Source organism: Tenrec ecaudatus, chromosome 13, assembly GCF_050624435.1.
Source record: "Tenrec ecaudatus isolate mTenEca1 chromosome 13, mTenEca1.hap1, whole genome shotgun sequence".
Lineage (NCBI taxonomy): Eukaryota > Metazoa > Chordata > Mammalia > Afrosoricida > Tenrecidae > Tenrec > Tenrec ecaudatus.
This window is the reverse complement of record NC_134542.1, coordinates 64,143,989-64,165,893: the sequence shown is the minus strand read 5'-3', so window position 1 is coordinate 64,165,893 and position 21,905 is coordinate 64,143,989. Positions and strand designations below refer to the sequence as shown.

The 21,905-nt window shown below is 47.1% G+C and overlaps 1 protein-coding gene across 4 annotated transcripts in view; it reads right to left on the bottom strand.

Annotated features, from left to right (window-relative positions):
- WIPF1 (WAS/WASL interacting protein family member 1) overlaps positions 1 to 21,905 on the bottom strand; it is a 131,222-nt gene that overhangs the window by 15,329 nt on the left and 93,988 nt on the right. For all 4 annotated transcript variants that reach the window (XM_075529000.1, XM_075529002.1, XM_075529001.1 and 1 more), the window contains 4 exons: positions 16,478 to 16,566; positions 13,953 to 14,082; positions 7,961 to 8,146; positions 435 to 1,184 (listed from right to left, as the gene is read on the bottom strand). In XM_075529000.1, the coding sequence (XP_075385115.1) occupies positions 435 to 1,184; positions 7,961 to 8,146; positions 13,953 to 14,082; positions 16,478 to 16,528 (1,117 nt within the window). In that variant the 5' untranslated portion in view covers positions 16,529 to 16,566. The remainder of the gene's footprint in view (positions 1 to 434; positions 1,185 to 7,960; positions 8,147 to 13,952; positions 14,083 to 16,477; positions 16,567 to 21,905) is intronic.

Genomic DNA, 21,905 nt, shown 5'->3' with positions numbered 1-21,905 from the left:
CGCTGCCTTTGAGTGGGCTTCGCGTCCTGGTGCCCCACCTTGGAAGCGGGAGGGAAGACACCGAAGAGCTCTCTCTGCGCGTCCGGATAATAGAGTGGGACAGACGCAAAGAGGGAAGACCAAGGGTCTAGCGTCTCCTTTAGGAACGGGCTTGGGGCTGATGCACCTTATGGATTACGCCGTCTCCTCCCTAGAGGCACCACGTTCCTCGGCGTTTTCACCTGGGTCCGTGATGAAATGCCACATCCAATAGGCTTTCAAACAATTGGTAGAAAACCCTCCGCTATCTTTTCACTCCATTTCTCCACCGACTCCGGGCAGCCCCCTGCTCTTGAGCTACCTGCGGCGACCTTGCCTCGCCACCCGCAGGGCTAGCAGTGACACTGGGGCGGCGTGTGCAGGGCAGGGCATTGGCGCCTGGCATCTCGCCTTACCTGATCTGCCCGGCGGGTCCCGGACGGGCGGCGGGGGTCTCTCCCCGGGCGGGGGAGGAAGCGGGCCCGAGCGTCCCGGGGAAGGTACGGGCGGAGCCGACGTGAGCGACAGGTTCCGCAGCGGAAGCCTCGGGGTTTCGTCGCTGCCCGCGGGGCCCGGGGGCAGGGGCGGCGGGCCGGGCCGGCCGGGGGGCGGCGGGGGCGGCGCGGCGGCGGCGGGCCGCGGGCCGCCGGGCACCTGGGGCTTGCCCATCTGCGGTGGCGGCGGCGGCGGCCCGGCGTCTCGGTGGAGGTTGGGCCGGCTGCCCAGGGGCGGCGGCGGCGGCGGGGGCTTGTCCTCTCCGGCCCGGCCCGGGGTCGGGGGCAGCGGCGGCCGGTTGGAGAAGGGGGAAGCCGGCTGGCGGGAGGCGCCTCCCCCCGAGGCCGCGCCGCGGCCCCCCAGGAACGGCGGGGGCGTGGGCCCGGGGCCTGGCTGCCTGGGGGCCCCGGGCACGGGCGGGGAGCCCCGGTGGTGCAGGCCGGACGGAATGGGTCTCGGTGTATTCGGGACTGGAGGGGGCCCGTTCTCGGGCTTGGAGCCCACGTCGGGCTTTGGAAAGGGCATCCTGTTCCTCTGAGGCTCCGGGGGACCAGGCCTGTGGCCCGGAGAAGGCACTGGGAACCTCCCGACGCCACTTGGCGGGCCAAACTGTTTGGCAGATGTGGATCTTCCTCCTGGAGGCAAAACTGGTGGTCGGCTTCCTCCGGAATCTGCAGGAGAGGGGGGCGGGGGGGAGATGCCTGAGACATCGGGGACACGCCAGGAAATCCAAGCAGTACATTCAGTACACGCCTGAAAGTCTCTTGGAGTTTTATAAAATATAGGTAACCACCACCCCAGATCTCTTGGAACCTAAGTTAGCTTTCAAAAAAATGGTCAGCCTTCAGACACTGTCTACCCCTTAAGCCACTAGCTCATTAATCCATCAAATATTTATTGAGCACCTGCTATGTGATGGCCACTATTCTTCCCCACCCCCATCACTGCCATCGCACCAAAGCTGGCTCATAGTGATCCTATAAGGCAAGATAGAGGTGCCCCTGTGAGTTTGTGAGACTAACTCTTTAGGGGAGTAGAAAGCCCCGTCCTTCTAACAGGGAGCTGACTGGTAGATTAGAACTGCTGACCTTCTGGACCGCACGCATCCCAGTGCACAACCAATAAGCTACCAGGACTCCCATTCTACAGCAGGGGACGAGCACAATAGAAAAGACGCTGTTTTCCAGGCACTTACATTCGTATGGGCGAGGTTCACCAAAGGCACGTAAACAAGTATTTTCCATAGTTATTAGCGCTACAAGGAAACTCAAGTACGGCGGTAAGATGAAAAGTGCCCTGAGAGCAGGACAGACGGAGAGCTTGGGGACAGCTCTTCTAACAATGTGACATTTAAGCTGAGACATGACAAAAAAAAAAAGATCCAGTCATGGAAAGATGAGAGAGAAAGGAATTTCCCAGAGGGGCCAGCAGGTGCAAAGGCTCTGAGGTGGGAATAAGCTTGGACATTCAAAATCTAGAGGCCTGAGAGTCTTGGGCACAGTGCACATGCGGGGAGACCTCACCTGACGAATGGAGTGGAGTGGGCAGCAGGGGCTCAGTTATAAAGATCCTCGTAAGCTGGAGAAATGCAGATTTTGTTCCCAGTGCAACTAGAGCATTTGGAGGGATTTTATACAGGGGAGCAGAATCAGATACACAGAGAATTTCTTATGTAGATTTTATTACTAGAAAACATGTGCTTTCCAAGAACACTCTGTTCTAACCATTTGGCAGTCTGAGATGCTCACCTTCCTGGCACTATCGCTGAAGACAATGGGTGCACAAGCAAATATGGTGAAGCTGATGGTGCCCAGCTACCAAAAGATATAGCATCTGAAGTCTTAACGACCTGACGATAAACAAGCAGACATCTAGCTGAGAAACAACAAAACCCACATGGAAGAAGCACACCAGCCTGTCCTGACTTGATCGCTGAGGACGAAGTGGGTGCATAAGCAAAAGTGATGAAGAAAGCTGATGCTGCCTGGCTATCAAAATATATAGCATCTGGGGTCTTAAAGGCTTGAAGATAAATAAGCAGCCATCTAGCTAAGAAACAACAAAGCCCACATGGAAGAAGTACACCAACACGATCGCTGAAGACAATGCAGGTGCATAAGCAAATGCAGTGAAGGAAGCTGATGATGCCCAGATGTCAAAATATATAGAATCTGGGTCCTAAAGGCTGGAAAATAAACAGGGGGCCATCTAACTGAGAAAAAAAAACAAAGCCCACATGGAAGAAACACACCAGCCTGTGAGATCATAAGGTGTCTAAGGGATCAAGTTATCAGACATCAAAGACAAAAAAAATCATAGCATTGTGAATGAGGGGTGTATGGAGTGGGGACCCAGGACCCATCTGGGGGAATTTGGACATCCCCTTGCAGAAGGGCTGTGGGGAGGAGACGAGCCAGTCAGGGTGCAGTGTAGCAATGATGAAATATACAATTTTCCTCTAGTTCTTGAATGCTTCCTCCCCCCTGACTATCTTGATCCCAATTCTACCTTACAAATCTGGCTGGACTGGAGGATGTACACTGGCACAGATAGGAACTGGAAATATAAGGAATTCTGGACAGATGAACCCCTTAGGACCAGTGGTGAGTGTGGCGATAGTGGGAGGGTGGAGGGATAAAGGGGGAACAGATTACAAGGAGCTACATATAACTTCTTCCCTGGGGGACAGACAGCGGAGAAGTGAGTGAAGGGAGACATTGTATGGTGTAAGATATGATAAAATAATAATAATTTATAAATTATCAAGGGTTCATGGGGGAGTGGGGCGGGGAGGGAAGGGAAAAATGAGGAGCTTAAACCAAGGGTTCAAGTAGAAAGCAAATGTTTTGAGAATGATTGATGGCAACATATGTACAAATGTACTTGACACAATGGATGGATGTATGGATTGTGATAAGAGTTGTACGAGCCCCCAATAAAATGATTTTTTTAAAAAGAAGAAAACCTGTGCTTTCATGGATGGTCTATTTGTCACTAACTTGTGCCACATCTTAGCTTCCTCTTAATGTTGGTGACAAGGAAGTTCACTGCAGTCTCCAACCAGCAAGCATGTCCATGGACTCCCCTGGAATGCCGTTTTATGCTCTAACTTGAAATCTATCTTCACTGTAATACTTCACTTCTATTTTTTTAACCTTAATTTCTTCACTTGTTTTGCTAAGCTACTAGATATATACATTGTCTACCTGCTTCACATCCTCTGGGTGAACTTTAAGGAAATGCATTTAAAGTTAAGTGCCGGTCTGGCAAAATGGAATCTTCTATATTATTGAGTCTCTTTGTAGATTCTCAGAGTGCCTTCTCAGAGGAAAAACAGACCATTGAACTTGGAGATTCAGTGATGTCACCTTCCTAGGAATGTGAATTTCTCATATTTTCCCAGTATATGTTTTAAAGGATTTGGCCAGTTATAGAATTAGACATAAAATTCCTCTTACCACAATTAATATTTAAAAAACAACTCACTCACTTTATGCTAAAAATTTCTTGAGCTAATGCAGCAATCAGGAAAGACTATCTGCACGTAAGTTTCATATTTAGCTATGCCCAAGAAGCCCTGGCGACTTAGTGGGATATACACTGGGCTGCTAAGTGCAAGGTTGGCAGTTTGAAACCACCAACCACTCCATGGGAGAAAAACTAGGCTGTCTGTCCCATAGAGTTAGTCTCTGAAACCCATGGGAGTGGTTCTACTCTGGCTGCTACGGGTGATATGAGTTAGAATTGACTCATTGGCAGTGAGTTTGAATTTTTGAGAAACTCAACTTTTTTCTCTGCCTTAGGCTTCTGAACAACCTTCTAGGACTCATCTCTATAGCTCTTTGCAGAGAAAGCTGGCACCACTGGCAGCAAATGCCAACTGTCTGTTATCCATAACAAACCAGCCCACATTCTAGATTCAGTGGGATCGGCCCTCATCCCCCACATGATGAGCTGTACAGTGTTTGTGAAAGGAGGTGCTACAGCATTTACTGTGTTGATAGGTGGCTCGGGCTGCCTCACAAAGAATGATGAACTTGCGAGTCATCCGACAGTTTCAAGGGCAGCAACTTCCTTTGGCTCCTTCCTTCGCTTCCCACTCTGGCTCAGCCTTTGGAAACGTCCACAGGGGCCCTACGGGCAAGGCCACCGGCAGATAGACCACAGCCCTGTGGAGTTACGGAAACAAGCACCCAAATTTCAAAACTCCTCATTTCCTCTTTTAAAGAATGATGCTAAATAGTCTCTCTCATGAAATGAGGCAAAAATTTAAAATCATCTAGGATTATTTAAACGCCGCTGTCTCTCAGCGTGTCATACTGTGGGGGCTCCGTGTTGCTGTGAATGCTGAACGATGAAGTCTTCTCACACACCAGCAGGGTCCCCCAGAGGGAACAGGTTCCAGCAGATCTTCCAGACTGTGAACAGACTACGAAGAAGGAATGGGCGCTTCGGAGGAAACAGGCACTGCAAACCCTATGGACAGCGCTTACACATCAGTGACTGTACACCCAACGACTGGAAGCAGAACGCTGACAGAGGCAGTGCCTAAAGATGAGCCCCGTGGGTTGGACTGAGGCAGAGCTGCCTCCTCAAATTCAGTTAGACATAATGACGTGGATGGGGGAAAGCCTATGCGAGAAAAACTTTCATGACCTGCAATGGCTGAGGAGGCACGACTCAACACGAGAAGAAAGAGCTGCCGACATCAATTAATAATTGAAATTGGACTGTACAAAGTATGCATCTAGGAAACATGGGAGTCATTATAAAAACCAATGGAGTGCCTGAAGATGGATCTTCTGGGCTTCCCTGAGGTGACATGGACTGGTGTTGGGCCATGTTGAATCAGAAAATCACATGGCTTACCGTGCTGGGGATGACACGCTCAAGAGGAATGGTGTTGCATTCATAGACAAAAAGGGCATTTCAAGATCTATCTCGAAGTCAAGGCTGTCTAGTGAAGAAGCAATCTAAGAATCCTACCAAAGTCTTCATCTGAAATTGATCACGCATGCAGTCATGATGCATTGATAATTACTGGCAATTGGAATGCAAAAGTTGGAAGCAAAGAAGGAACAGTGATTGGAAAATATGGACTTGGTGAGAGAAAGGAAGCTGAGATGGCATGATAGAATTTTGCAGGACCAAATGATTTCTTCATCACAAATACCTTTTTTCAACAACATAAAAGGTTGGGGGCTTTTCCAGATGGAATAGAAAGAAATCAAATGGACTAACTCTGTGAGACTAGATGATGGAGAAGCTCAATATCAGGAGCTGAAAGCAGGCCAGGGCTGACTGTGGGCAGACCAGCAATTGGTCCTATGTTAAGTTCAGATTGAAGTTCAAGTTCACGAAAGCCAAAATACCAACTTAAGAATATCCCACCCTAATTCTGAGAACATCTTAGGCACAGACTTAATGCATTAAACACTAGTGACATGAGAGCTGGTGAGCTGTGGGAGGACACCAAGACTATCATACCTGAAGAAAACAAAAGGTCGCTCAGAAAGAAAAGAAAAGATCAAAGTGGATGTCAGAAGACACTCTGAAATTGCTCTTGCTTGTTATGGCAAATGGAAGAAAGGAGGAAGTCAAAGAGCTGAACAGAAAATTTCAGAGAGCAATTGGAGAAGCCAAAGTAAACTATAATGAAATGTCCAAAGACCTAGAGTTAGAAAACCAAAAAGGAAGAATAAACTGAAAGAACGAAAGAAAAAAATTCAGGCCTTGAATTATTTAAAGATTCCATGGGCAAATTACTGAGTGATGCAGGAAGCATCCAGAGAAAATGGAAAGAATGTAGACTTGCTGTACCCAAAAGAACGAATTCAACCACTTCCAGAGGTCGCATATGCGCAGGAACCAATGTGCTGCAGGACGAGAAACACGGCTCCAGGAGCTGCCAGAATACCGACTGGAATGCTTCCACAAGCTGACGGAGCACTAGAGACTAGAAACACTCATTGACACCAAGTAAGTAGGACGACAGCCAGCTGTCCAGCTACTGGAAGAGATCTGTATTTGTACCCATTCTAAAGAAAATCGACCCAACAGGATGCTCAAATTATAGAACAAGGTCGTGGATATCACATGCAAGTAACATTTTTCTGAAGACCATCCAATAACGGTTGCTGTTGTCCCTTGACAGGGAGCTGCCAGAGGTTCAGGCCAGATTCTGAAGAGGACATGGAATGAGAGATATTGTTGTTGATATCAGATGGACATTGGCTCAAAGCCTCTGCTTCCTTACAGAAAGATGCTGACTTGTGTTTCATTGACTGAGTAACAGCATTCTACTGTGTGGATTATAATAAACTATGGACAGTCTTGTTCTCATTCGTCGGAATGAGAATCCAGAACACTTCATTGGGCTCATGTGGAGCATATACATAGATCAAGAGGCAGTTGGGCAAACAGAACAAAGCAATACTGCATGGTGTAAAACCAGGAAAGGTGTGTGTCAGGGTTGTATCCTCTCACCATACCTACTCAATCTGTACCCTGAGCAAATCATCAGAGAAGCTGGCTTATATGAAGAAGAGTGTGGCATCAGAACTGGAGGAAGGCTTATTAACACCTTCGATATGCAGATGACATCATTTTGCTTCTTGAAAACGAGGAGGACTTGAAGCACTTGCTGATGAAGACCAAGGACTGTAGCCTTCAGTGTGGATGACAACTCAACATCAAGAAAACCCAAATCCTCACAGCTGGACTGATAGGTAACAACATGATGAAGAGAGAAAAGATGGAAGTTGTGAAGAATTCCGTCTGGGTTAGATCCACAATCAATGCCCATGGAAGCAGCAGTCAGGAGATCACATGACACATTCCATTGGGAAAATCTGCTGCATCACACCTCTTTAAAGTGTTGGAAAGCAAGGATGCTATTATGAGGACTAAGCTGTGTGTGCCTGACCCAAGCCACGGTCCTCTCAATGGCCTCCGATGCGTGTGAAAGTTGGACACTGAATAAAGAAGACTAACAAAGAACAATGCACGTGAACTGTGCTGTTGGTGAAGACCTTGAGAGGAGCACGGGCTGCCAGAAGAACAGACATCTGTTTGGAAGAAATGCAACCAGAATGCTCCTTCGAGACAAGGACAGTGACCCTTCTTCTCAGTACTGCCAGGAGAGCCCTGGAGAAGGACATCACGCTCGGTAAAGTGGAGGGGCAGCGAGAGAGAGGAAGGCCTAACAGAGCTGGATGGACACATTGGCTCCAACAGTGGGCTTCCACACGGGAACACCTGTGACAGGTGGGGCAGAACTGGGCGGTGTTCCAGTCTGCTGTCCCTCTGAGTCAGGACAATGCGTCAATGGCACCTACCAGCAATAAAATGATTTCAAGGGAGTTGTGCCCAAGAGGGCACATCGAGTCTCTCACCCGGCAAATCCTGTCAGATTTCAGTGACTACGAGAGAAGGACATTTGGGTTACCATTCTCCCTGCTGGCCGTGGACCTCAGCTTGGGCATTCCAGCCTGGAAGAGGCCTCCTAAACCCGGTGGGCCGCCGCCTCCAAAGCTTCCGCCGCCTCCACCACCTCCTCCGCCAAATCCGCCGCCTCCACCACCTCCTCCGCCAAATCCACCGCCTCCACCACCTGCACCAGCTCCTTTAGGTTCTGCAATGGAAGAAAGCACTCTTCTCACATGTATGCATGCATGAACACACCCCCTTCCCCACAGGGCACTTCACAAGTACAGCTCAGTTAAACAGGACAATCAACAATAAGATGGGGTGCTGGATGCACCTGGGCCTAAGGTGGACAACTGGGATTTCTTCATTAAAACACGGTCACTGTCCCCCGGTCATGAAGGGAAGATTTTCTTTCTACCCCTGTGTGGTCACCAATGGAGTAGAGAAAGAACCAGACTTGCCCACATGCCCTGCACTTGACCAGCTTCCATCAGGTCTGTATCCGAAGTTTTAACAAATAAAAGGATCTTCAAAGAATGTAGGTCACAAAGGAGGTAAAATATGACCAAAGGTTGAAAAGGGAAAGAATACAAATAACAAAGAAGCGGGGGTGGGGGATCCCACAATTTTACTCCATGGAAAATGTCCTATAATTCAACTTCTTGGAAATACTGTTTTATTGTTCCCTGCTTGAATTTTTTCATGTAATATATATATTTTTTAAATTAAGAGCAAATTTAATAAACAGGTTTCAGCCTTTTAATTATTTAATTCTTTTTTGCCAGCATCCCTTATGTCATTAAATATTCTTTGATAACATGAGTATAAATGATTAAATTGTATTTTAAATCATGGCTATACTGTGATTTATTTTATATTTTCATGTTGATTTCAATTTTCTTAAAATGTTACAATAACTACAATATTTTTAACCTGCATTTCTGATTATTTCGTTAGAAGAAATTAGGAGTATAATTATTGGGCCAGTGTTTTGAAATTCTTGATACATAATTACAAAAACCACTCCACCAAGTCTCCCATCAGAAGTATATGAAAAGGAAAAATGTAACCAATCTCACTGAATAATCTATGTATAAACTGTGAACTGGAAGCCTAGTTTTCTATTTAAACTCTCACCTTAAAAATATATTTTAAAGTACATGAAAATGATTATTTTTAGTATCCTGTCAAAACAGGGTTTTAACATTTTAAAAATTATTTGAAATGTGAGAAGGATTTTTATTTTGCCTGGGAAATTTGTGGAAGAGTTTTAGAAAACAATTACTAAGCATTTTTCGTAGTTCTTGGGGTTATTCCAGCTATTTTGCAACTCCTTGAGTTATATTGATAATAATACAAATGATCTTTGTCCATAAAAATGCAAAGTAGTTACTGATGTCCAATAGATGGCAAATGATTGACATTTATTTGTCTACAGATATGTGGTGTTTGAATTCTTCTCCAAGTTAGTTATAGTATCATAATGATTCCCTCATTAATTTTGACTTAAATAAAATCTTTAATATGTGTGTATTTTTAAAGCTTTGATGGCAACCATAATTATACTCTTTTTAAGAAGAAACTTTTAATAAACTTATATGCAAGTATATGTATTTGTATTTATGAAGTTAAACTTTGTTTAAAGTGTGAGTCCTATTGAGTCTTTGGTAAGTATTACACGAAATCTACAAATTAACCTGGGAGAATTGCTACTGTTATGACATTTAGACTTCATGTTTGGGAATGTGGTCTTTTCTTATTTACTTATGTCTTCTATATTCTTCAGTAAAGTTTTTGGTTTTCACAATAGGGTTACTTGTTAGGTTTCTTGTTAGGGTTACTTCGAATACATTTTTGTTGACATTGTGAAAGGTATATTTTCCCTACTCTTTTTTCTTAATTGGTCATTAGTAACATCAGGAATTTCATTAGATATCTAATAGTAAGCTACTTTGCTGGATTTTTGGAATTAAAATTTCCTTGATGTATTACCTTGGAATTTTTAGTACTTTTATTAGCTTGCAGGAGCTTTGGTGGTGGAGTGGTTAAGAGCTGGGTTGCTAGCCACAAGGTCAGCAGTTTGAAACCACCAGCCACTCCATGGGGGAAACACAAGGCCCTCTACTCCCATAATCAGTCCAGGAACCCCCCAGGGGAGGTCCTACCCTGTCCTATTTGGTCACTATGAATCAGAATTGATTCAATGACAGTGAGTTTGGGTTTCTGTTTATATTAATCTGCAAATAATGAAGACGTGTTTCCTCTTTTCAAGTTGAATAATCTGATCTCATTTGTACATAAGTAGTTAATTACGATGGTGGCTGAACTTCCAATTACAATGTGATTAATTAATATCTCTAAAGGCAACCATGTTTTATTCTAATTTTAATGAAAATGTCTCTACTGTTTCTAAGTTAAATATTAATTATTGGTTTAGAATAATTTTTTAAACATTCACAATAAGTAAATACTCTTCCATTTCAGGTTTGGAGGACTTTATAATGATGTTGACTTATGTTCTAAGTGCCTATTTAGTGTCAAATGGGATGATCATACATATGGTTTTCCTTGGTTGATGAGATGAATTAATAGACTTTCTAGCATTAAACCTTCATCTTGGTGAATTACCAAACTAGCTTTTTACGAATTTTATTTCATGTCCTCTCATATATGATCAGACGTGATCTATAGTAGGATTTCTTAACATTGGCACAACTAACATGTACTGGATTAGACTTTGGAGGACGGTCCTAGGAGCTGTAAAATGTTTACAGCGTGCCTGGCCTCTAGATGTCAGTAATACACCCTCCATCTCCACCCCATCCCCACCCCCAAGTTGGGACATAAGAAGGCTCCAGGCCTGTGTCCCCTGGTTGAGAACCACTGAGCTTTGTGTGTGTGCTGTCTTGTCATGTGCTGATGTAAGGATCGTGCCCATTTCATTACCCCATCAGATGGTCTCCATCTCTGCCTGTGTTTGGGAGCCATTTGTACAGCATTTCAATCAATTCTCTTGAAAACAGAAAGCATTTACCAGTACTGATGAAATCATATGGCTCCAAGGCTTTTTTGGAGAGAAAATCATTGGATGGTTGTGATAGTGAAGTTTATTGTGCCATCCTGGTCAAGGATTAATCAGGTCCCTGTTTGATTGGCGGGCAAAGAGATAAATGGCTCTGCAAGGCCCACCTCATCTCCCCCATCCCCCTCCATCTCTTGGTCTCTGGTGATTGGAGCTTGGTGCTGCTGCTGTAGCTAGTTCTCTGTCTCAACCTGTGAGCTACACTACCTGTGGGCCAGGCCAATCTGTGGACCGTGTAGCTAGAGCTTGAAGCTTCTTCAAGATCTGCTTTGCCATGCTGCTGGTGCATACATTGCTTGAGCTAGAAGCTGGTGGATTCTGTCACCTTGCATTGCTTGCGTTCGATATCCCATCCGGGCCAGCTTTGCTAAGCTCCCAAGGTACTGACTGTTGGTGACCCACCCTGCTGCTTGTGGGCAGACTGTGTGCCTTGCCCCAGGGAGGACTTTGCTGTCTGCTTCCTTGACCTTGGACCCGGCAGCCCACATGAGTTGAAGGACTTCCAGTACATTAACTGTTCCATGGAAGTGAGTTGAGCTGAGCCCTCTGTACTGCTCTGTGAACTAAGTAGCTGTTATATTCCTTCTTGCTGTATAAACCTATATATGTATAGGTTAGTATATATTTTAGATTTATAAATATATATTCACATATATTTATATATTATAAATATTGATATATTATATAAGTTATATATATAAATTATAAGTGTCCTGGTTTCGTTTCTCTAGCGAACCCTGCCTAACACAAAGATGTTTTCAACCATTTCTGTGATCACTGAGCCTTCCTGAGTGAACTTTAGTAAATTTGTATTTTTCTTAGAAAGGTAATTTTCTTATGATTGCAAATGTATTAGCAGAACTTCTGTCAAACTGATCCAACTCAATGAAATGCCGCTGCTGCCGGGGGTGTGCCATTCCCCATTCTTGGTTGTGTATTAGGCCTGTTGTGACCCAGGATTTTCGCTGGCTGGCCTTCCTTCCTAGTCTGTCTTAGTCTGGAAACTCCACTGAAACCTGTTCAGTGGCTCTCCTGTGTGGAAGGTGAGAATTTGTTGAACCACCACGGACTCTAACTTCACAGTAATGTCTTTAATTTTAGGAAACCTCCTTGGAGTCTCTTATTGTAGCTCCTTCCTTGCATCTAATTGTGTTATCTTTTAAAATTGGACTTATCATAAATGTGTCTGTGTTTATGCTGCATCCTTTCTAGGTTTGGAGCTTTCTGGGATGCTTACGGGATCATTGGTGACAGAAGAAATAGTCTGATTCTGAATAGATGATATCAATCTTACCTAAAAAGATAAATCAGAATGGAATACCAATGTCTGGAAGTGAATCCAGAATTGCTTCTCCAAAAAAATTTAAAATTTTTGCAAAGTTTAATTATTACCAATACTGCTGGTAATATCCTTACACTCAGAAACTCACACCTCACTGCCATAGAATTGTTTCTGACTCATAGTGACACGATAGTCTTCATTGATTAATGATACACGTTGGGATTCTGCATTGATAATAAAACATACATGGTGTTACAAATTCAGAGATCAATGCACTTTCAGAAGTCATCCATTTGCTCCTTACCCACCATAACTTCTTTGCCCAGAGCATGTGTCCATCTTCCAGATGGAGACTCTGAAGCGGAGGTTAGTACACTGGGGCCAGGTTACCGAGTCAGTAATTAAATTGCAGGATAAGGCTCAAGTCAAGAGCCATCAGACACAGCCATGACTGTCACTTTGATACGGAGCCCAGGCAGGTCTCACTGCAAAGAGACACACCCCTGGATGGGCTTTTCAAAGAGTTTGTGACGGTATGGTGGTGTTTGATGCTGTCCAGTGGATTCCAACTCAAGCATACCCTATGTGACAAGCGTATCGGTGTCCTAGGGCTTTCCTGGCTGTACTCATTATGGAAGCTGATCACCTGGTCTTTCTCCCAGTTACAGGGTGGGTTTGAGATGCCAGCTTTTCAGTTAGCAGCTGGGTGCCGAAGTGTTGCATCATAAAGACCCTTGATGGCAGTACAGGTACCCAACTAGGTGACAGGTAAAGGTGCCCAACTGATAGTGACCCTATAGGATAGATTAGAATTGCTCCTTACAGTTTCTGAGACCGTAGATCTCGACACCAGTGGACAATCTCATTTTAAATGGTGACGTAACTGTGGGTTTGACTTTGCCATCAGCAGCCCAGTCCCTGACCCACTGTGCCACTTGGGCTCCCCGACACTAGAGTCTGGTCTTGGATCATGTTTCGCTCTACCTTAATGCTGTTATTAAACAGCCCTGTGGCTGAGGGCTCTGGTCTGTTTATGCATGCCCTACCCTGCCCCAGAAAGCATTTGGATGGAGACATTCATGTGTGGTCTCCTTTCCTCTCTCTCCAAACTCTTGGATAAGCTGGTCTCGCATCTCTCGAGCCACCAACCTATGCCGGAGCACAAGGCACTTCATGGGCATTATCTCACTTGATGCTCATGGCAAACTAGTGCGGTCCGTGGGACCCATGTTCACAAATGAGGCAGGCAAGAAGGCTTGGAGATGTAAGTGATGGCTGTGCCCTTGACCCCCAAGGCGATGGCCCCTTCCACATTTCACGCTCCCTCCTGAGCTGCACAAGGAGGGGGCATGGGTGCAATGTCACCACGGGTTGTGAGCAACTCAGAGAACACCTGCTGTGTGTGTCAGACAAAGGATTCTTATCCTGGCTTCCTGCAGCACCAGGGAACCCCGCCAGAGCGCTGGCCAACAATGAGGGACGCAGTCCCTTGTTCTGCCAGCTTTGCAGCTGTTGCTGATCACAGCAAGAAACAACACCCCCCCCCCACACACACACACATACATTTAATTTTTGTGTGTGGGGGGTTGGGATGGGCAGGGTTGATTGTTGGGCCACAAACCACTGGGGAAGGCCCTTCTCACTTACTGTCCAGAATCGGCGCGCTCCGGTCATTGGTAACAGCCTTCTTCAGTTTCTTCCCTTTGCTGATGTCCGACAGGAGGGCATTTCTCCCAGCCTGCTCGGCCCTGTTCAACGTGGGCTTTTCGGTATTGGCCTGAAAGGAAACCATGCAGACGCATTCACCAGGTGGAGTAACACCAGGTACGGCCAAGTTCGGCTGGGGCCGCCCGAGGACTGCAAGCTTCTTACGAAGACTCTTGGCAAGAGCTGCAAATTCCCCATCAGTCTCAGCACCCCATGTCACCCTTTATAAGACCCAGATGTGGGGGAGCAGATGCAGCCGTCAATTACCCTTGTTTGGAATGCAGGAAGAGTCAGGGCCTGACAGAAGTCGCCGAAGATTCACACCACAATCCGGCCATAACCACCCCGGGGGCTGGGCGGCAGGGTGGCTTACACGGGAGGAGGGTGGGGAGGACAGACGCTCCAGGAGAGCACCCGGCTCCTTTCCTGAGCCATTGCCGCGCTCCTCTGCGAGAGCTCCCCTGTGCAAGAGGAACGTCGGCCTCAGCTCCAAATGTTCGGCTGGCCGTCAGCACGGTTAAAACAATCCACTGAAAGTGGTAGAAGAGAGTCCCGTGGCTACAATGCTGAAGTTGCTCCTTAGGAAAGTGTCCTGTGGAATGAGGTTCAGGGGGGTCCATGGCCAGGTGTTTTGACAGACATAGTTGTATACCCACCACCACACTGTAGGGAACAAAGGCCGAGCATATTCCATTACCCAAGAGGCCTCCAGCCCCTTTGGCCCATGATGTTGATGACAGTTAATCCCCTTGCCAGCTCAGCACACTAAAGACTATGGAGGTACCGCCTTAAAATGTCCGGGGGTTCCTTCCATGTCCAGAATCCCTGGGAGAGCTCCTTTCCATGAAAAGGAGACCTTGTTTCTTTAGGATTGCTTCAGGGAGTGGCAGGATGAAGCCCACACACAGACCAGGAAGAGGCATTTGCCTGTGTCTGTGGGTCCTGCAAAGGCCTGGTCTGCACCCCGCCCTCCCTGCAGAGTCTGATCAATGTCTGCCCGCGACCCGCGGTCTGTGCTGGGTATTTCCAGTTCACCCGGGACCTCCGCGGGTGGACTCCGTTTCAGAGGTGCCAGTGAGGGCCTGCGGAGGCAAACCTGGGGTGCTTCCCGCTCGATACCCCACACGATGCCCCATTGATTATTCGTGTTAGGGGCAGAGGGGGAGCGAAGACAAATTCTAAGTGGGCTGAAAAGAATTACTGTGCGTTAACCTGGGAGGGACGTACGAGAATGACCTGCCAAGGTATTCTGTGTTCGTGACAGTAGCAGTTAGCACCCCTGTATCGGTTACTCTGGGCCAGGCACTGCTTCTAGCACTTTCTGTGTATGAATTCCCAAAGTTGTTCTCTCTGTTTTACAGACATGGCAATGGAGGCAGAGAGCGAGGAAACCATCAGGAGGTGGGGTTCAGATGGTGGCAGCCTGACTCCACAGCCTTCCTTGAAAGCTGATGGGAAATGCCCCTTCCTCGTAGCCTCTACCAGTTCCCCGAAGCCACCCTGTTATGAGCTTCTTGGCTCTCGTTCCAGAGATGCTCTTTGCATTTACATGCTAACTGTTGTCAATGGGAACATCTTCCGTTGGGGTTTAGAAAAGGTTTTTCAATTATCTACTGTCTCCATTTATGAAAAACCCTGAGGTCCAAAGAGGTTAAGTGGCTTGTTCCAATTAGATATCCTAACAGTTTGGGAACAGAAACCTTCAGTGGCCTCCTGTGCTTCCTCAACATTGATTTTGACACTTGACCTCCTGGGACACTAACATCTCCCAAGTCCTGGGCCCTTCACTGCACAGCTCCACCACGACAATGTCTTGTGATCCGCACCTGCCCCTGCTTCCCTTTCCATATCCAGTTTATCCAAGATCTTGCATTTGCTAGGTAGCAAGGGACCAGAATGAGTCCAGTTAAGAAGTAGAAGTCTGGATACCAGGATAGAAGAGGATGTGTGTGTGTGTGTGTGTGTGTGTGCACGCATGTGCATGTGTGTCTGTGTGTAAGGGTGGTGGTCTGGTGATAAATATATCTGTTAAAAAGAGAGAGCGGGAGGAAAGAGAAACGTTTCTGAAGAGGAAGAAGTGAGACCAGGCGATATTTTAAGAGATGCATTTCCAGACCTGACAAGACCTGGGTCTTGCCCTGCCCTGACGTTACAGTTCATTCCGGTGTCGGAACAGCTCCCGTGAACCCGTGTTGGGGTCAGCACATGGAATGAACATGCTGTTTCCCTGGGTGGACGCAGGAAGAACGAGAGATAACGCACACTCCGCACTTGGTAGCAAACATTGCATGAGACCTCAGACAGGGAGGTTGCTTGGTGTTTGTGGTCCCCGGGTCTTGGGGCTCAGCTTCCTCTGGGAAGGCTGACACAGCTAAGCCAGCATACAGACAAGTGCACACATGGTGGGCTCGGATTTCTCCTGATGTGCTCTCTGCAGAGATAATGGTCAGCGAGGAGAAACTTACCAGTGCAAGCGTCGGGGGCGGTGGGGGTGCTGGCGGGGGAGGGACAGGCATCTTGGATGGTTAAACTTTCAACAGTCTTGCCGATAAGTCTGCAAAAACAAAACACAGTCGTGCATTAGGCATTTCAGTAATACTCTCTCCTAATAGACCCTCCCTGTGCCCCATCAAAGGGGCAGATGGTCACACAGGCCGCCTGTTCTTGAGAAGATACACAGCCAAACATACACCAATCAACAGTGTCCGCGTGTACCAGGCTGCGACACGATTACAGCCTCCAATCCCTGCAGCCGTTTTCGCCCTCTCATTCTGAATTAACACGAACTCACAGCCCCTCAAAGTTCCTATCGAGTCTTTCTAGTTGCTGACGACAATTTGATGCCATAGAGACAAGTTTTAAAAGACATTGTGTTAGTCCGGGTAGACTAGCGAAACAAATCCAGAGACACTCATATGTGTAAGAGAGAACTTATCAAGAAGTAATCATGCATCAATAAAACATACCAGCCCAATCCAGATCATGTCCATAAGTTTGATATTAGCCCATAAGTCCAATATTAGCCCATGAATTCCTCCTCAGACTCATGCAGCACATGCAGGGACGCCAAGTGCAGGAAGATCGCCAAGCGGTGGGCGGAAAGTCCAGCAGACCCAATGGGAGCGGACACGTCTCCAGGGCTCTGACTGTCACCAGCGTGGCTCCAGTGGCTTGTCAACAGGAATGTGAAGCAAAGAGAGTGTGTGTCCTGCCTCCAGGGAGGGAGAGAAGAAGTCCCAGAATCCTCATGAGACGACCACGCACACGATGGATCACCAGGCAGTGATCTATTTGACAGGCTAGACTCCACCCCTTCATTCTTATTTGTCAAGTTGACATGAAATTGTAACTGCCACAGACATAATGCGCAAGGCTAATTAAGATAAGCTGGTTTTAAGAAGTCGTCAGGGAATAATTGTGGCGTTTGTTGTAAGGACTGTTTCAGGCAGTAGTAACAGGAGTTCCTCTAGATCCCTCGGCTGCAGAGTCTGGAGTTCATGAAAATGTGAAATTCTGTTCAGCAGCCTCCGTCCCCATTGCTCAGGCTTTTCCATGCAATCTTTGCTGGGGGTGTTCAATGATGAAAGCTGGGCACTGCCCCATCCCTGCAGTTTCATGGTAAAGGAGGCAGGTGTTCCTAGAGGCCACCAGCCACATGTTCAAGAATCAAAATCAAACTCACTGCCATCGAGTTGATGTTGACTCATAGCGACCCTATAGCACAGGGTAGAACTGCCCCTGTGAGTTTCCGAGACGATGTCTCTCTATGGGAGGAGAAAGCCCCGTCTTTCTCCCTACAGTGACCTTCAGCAGAGGCTTCATCCCTAAGAAGTCTACTGCCTTGAAGGGCCCTGGCAGGATGGGCTTTTGAGGAAACATGCCTAGAGAGACTGGACTTGAACTCTCGTGTGTCAGGCTGCTCAGTCCCAGCTGGCCCAAAGCAGGCCACTGCTGGGGAAATGGAAACGTGCCCTAGCAAAGCCTGATGGGAAACACGTTTGTTTCAAGTGGCTCCTCGTGGCAGTTCCATGACAACATCTTTCTTGCTCTCTAGGCCCCAGTCTTGTCCTCGGCCCTCTGCATTTTTTCTCCATTTCCCATAAGCCCTCGTGCACCCCACAGTCTGTTTCCTGTCTGAGTGTGCACGCTGTGTGCACCCCGGGGTAGATTCCAACCTAGACGAACTCTTCCAGGAGCAGACTGCCAGCCGACTTCTCCCGCGGGGCTGCACGGTGCGTGCACAGCCCAGCGCTGCACCTGTGTGCGGCCGGGGCTCCATGCTGGAGGCAGGCAGAGAAAGCTTTCCTCTTTTCCTTCACCTGGCCTCCAGCTTCTGACCGCCCCACGCTATTGGTTCTACGGGACTCCCACTTTCAAACAGCAGCATTCGGTTTCTTTTAGACTCAGGTGTTTTTTAAAACAATCTAGGTTATTTATTTTATTAAAACATGTTTAGCCATTTGACTGATGTATAATTCATATACCATAAAATTCGATGGTTTCCTTGTCTTAGAAAGAGTTGTGCCTAAGTAGTTCCTGAATGGCAGAAAAACAATTTGTTAAAAAGTTATTTCAACTGAAAGGTAGTGTGGACAATTCTTCTCTCGGAAGCACACAGTTTGGATGGCAACGCTGGTAGCTGGCGTGCGCTCTATGAGCCAAGATGGAACGTCAAAGTTGCTGGACTTGCCACTCGTTCACTGCCATCGACCCCCATGAGACAGCGTAGAACTGCCCCAGTGGGTTTCCGGAGCTGTACATCTTTATGGGAACAAAGCCTCGCCTTTTCCTAATGGAGTGGCAGGTGGGTTGGAACTGCTGACCCTGTGGTTTGCAGTCCAATGCGTAGCCTACCCTTTGGATTTGCCACAGCTGTTGGGAAACAGGAAGTAGGACAATTTGGAATTGTGCTGTTGAGAAGATGAAATGTGATGCAACTCTACATCAGTAACAACAGCTGTGGCCCAGGGTGGACCTGCACTGTCTCTGACTCTTACACTCACTTTGCCTGCCCTCATTCACACTGAGGCTCAGAGGCACGAAGTCACTGAAAGCATCTCTCATGAGAATTCATTGAAAGCAGGCCCTTTGAATCACTGCTCTTTCCATCGGATTACATTGCCTCATTGCCCTCCTCCCTTTGATCCGACAAGTATGTTCAGGCAGGTAAAGCATTCACAGTGCTGCAAATACATCCATGGATATATGACGAGTACAGCATATGGGGCAGGTTAAGAACACTTCTTAATCAAGACCGAAGCCTGGAGGGAATGAGCTGCTGGGTTTGGGATCACTGAGGTCAATTGGCAAAGATATAAAGACAGTGCTGTACATCCTACTTAGAGGTGTAGTGTCGGGTCTTACAAGCTTGTGGCCATCAAAGGTGCAACTGTTGGTTTCTGCCTATCCAGATCAAACAAGATCACAGAAAATCAAAGACGCATGGAGGCAATGAGTCCAGAAGATGAAGAGGACCATGCAAATCCCATCTGGCATGACCCTCAGCGCAGAAGAGCTAGATCAATGACGATAGCTCTGAACGGGATCGTAGATACAATGGAAGAAAAATGTGAAACAAGCTCAAAATAATGAAAACAGTCAAGCTTGCTGGTCTTATAGAAGCAGGTACCTCTGAGACTATTGCCCTTGGGCAGCTTTCCAGACTGGATCTGAATTCATTCTCAGGGCTCAAATTTCAGTCAAACCAATCAAGAGGTCTATAAGGTGAACAGTAATGATTGAAGGTACCACTCATTTAAGCAACCAGTCACAGGTGATCTGAAGGGCAGCATTTGTCCAGGGGTAAAGCCCAGAAGGTCGAAGGGGCAGGAAAGGAGAAGGAACGGAAACAGTAAACACAGGGGACAGTGGGAGAGTGCTGTTCATTGGTGGGGATTACAGTCAATGTCCCAGTACAAAGTGTATATGAACTGTTGACTGAAAAACCGATTTGCTCTGTAAACGTTGACTCAAATCACAATTAAAAAAAAAAGTTCTGATAGCTCACCTCTAAGCTAGGGCCAAATTCTCTTTCGGATAAGGGACTAAGATAAGAATGCCTTTAAGAGGTATTTCTTAAATTGCTTGTGTCTACCTGACACCAATTAGTAAACCCTGATGAGGAATGGCTGGGCTCTTTGGGTCCATTGTAAGCAGGGTGGACATTGTACACAGGGTGGGCACCTCAAAGGTGGTTCTCTAGCTGCGAAGGCATGTTCAGGGGCAATGGAGCAGGATTTCAGAGATCAGAAACTCAATTTAGGCTCAGCTCACTGAAACATATAGGAGCCAAACTCATAGTATTGACAGAGCTGAAGAGGGGCTTTAAGCAGGGAAGGGTGGTAGCCTGCTCTGCTCGGGGGGTGGGGGGGTGTCCCAGAGATGAGCTTCACCTCTGTCCTTGATGAATGGTTCCTCAAGACTGATTTATTTTGTCTGATTCCATGGTCATCCAGTGATGTCCTAGCACCTAAGAGGAAAGTGGATCCTGGTCAGCTAACAGAACCTCTTATGAATTTGGTCCTCATGAATCAATCCCTGGCTACAGTGGTCTCCTTGAATTCTGTCCTGTGCCGCTTACAGGCAGATAGATGGTGGACATGTAGACTCTTGCAGGGGCCTAGCACTCTGAAAGGTTTCTGTGGGCTGAATGTTTTAAAAATATTCAGTAGTTGCTGTCAAGGTACTGTCTGTGCCTTGATTTACAAAGCAACCTCTAGGCCATAGCTCCAGGTGGAGCTGTGCTAATTTCATGGTCCAGATGGCTGGGGTGGGAGAAACAGGGTGGTCATGATTGGGGTCAGGGTCATCTTTCAGTGGGAAGCTCCAGAAACAAAGACAAAACAAAACTCTGCCATTGAGCTGATTCAGATTCATAGTGAATCTATAGGCTGGGTAGAACTGGCCCTGTGGGTTTCTGCAACTCTAACTCTTTACAGGAGTAGAAAGCCTCTTCTTTATCCCAAGGAATGGCTGGTGGTTTTGAACTGCTGACTTTGCTGTTAGCAGCCCAACTCGGAACCTTTACAATGTCAGGGTTCAGCAGCAAGATGGTATAAAAGCTTCCCAAAGTGGGAAATATCTGTGTGTGTGTGTGTGTGTGTGTGTGTGTGTGTGAGTGAGTGTGAGAGAGAGAGAGAGAGAGAGAGAGAGAGAGAGAGAGAGAGAGAGAGAGAGAGAGAGAGAGAGAGAGAGAGAGACAGAACAAAGCAGGGTGGAGCTGCAAAGCAGATAACCTACACCTTATCCTAGACTATGGGGTATAGTACAAAAGGTTTTAATTGCCAGGAAGGCACTGAATAGTTGGGTTTTTTTTCCTTTTCTTTTCTAAACAGGGGGCTGTGGGCCAAATAAGTCTGGGAACCTGTGGTGTAAAAGGCTTCAGTGCCTTACAAGAAGAGTCCTTCCCCTCTAGTCTCCTTAGATTGGAGGTGAGCCAACTCCCCTGTCCAGGGTGATGTGTTCCACTCTTTTCTTCTCCCTAATCTGCTAAGGCTCAGGGCCACTCCCTCTGCCCCATCCCTTCCCCCCACCCCCAGTGTTCCCATTTCAGGCTGAAAGGGTTCCAGTCACATGGCTCTTTGCTCCTTCTGAGCTGCACAGCTCGGGGGTTGCTGTCTGCACTTGGTCAGCTGAGTCCTCGAGGGAAGTTTGTGAGAAACCGGACTCCAATCTGGCTGCCTTGTTGCATGGATCAAAGAAGTAGTTTCGACACCCTCTTGGGCAGTCTACAGGGTCCCTATGAGCTGGAACGGACTCGAAGGCCATGGGTTTGGCTTGTGGAGCTTTGCGTGGCACACGTGGTTTGGCTCTAGACTGGGAACTTGAAGGGTGGGAGTGAGAGTTCACTTAGAGCAGTGGTTCCCAACCTTCCTAATGCTGAGACCCTTTCAT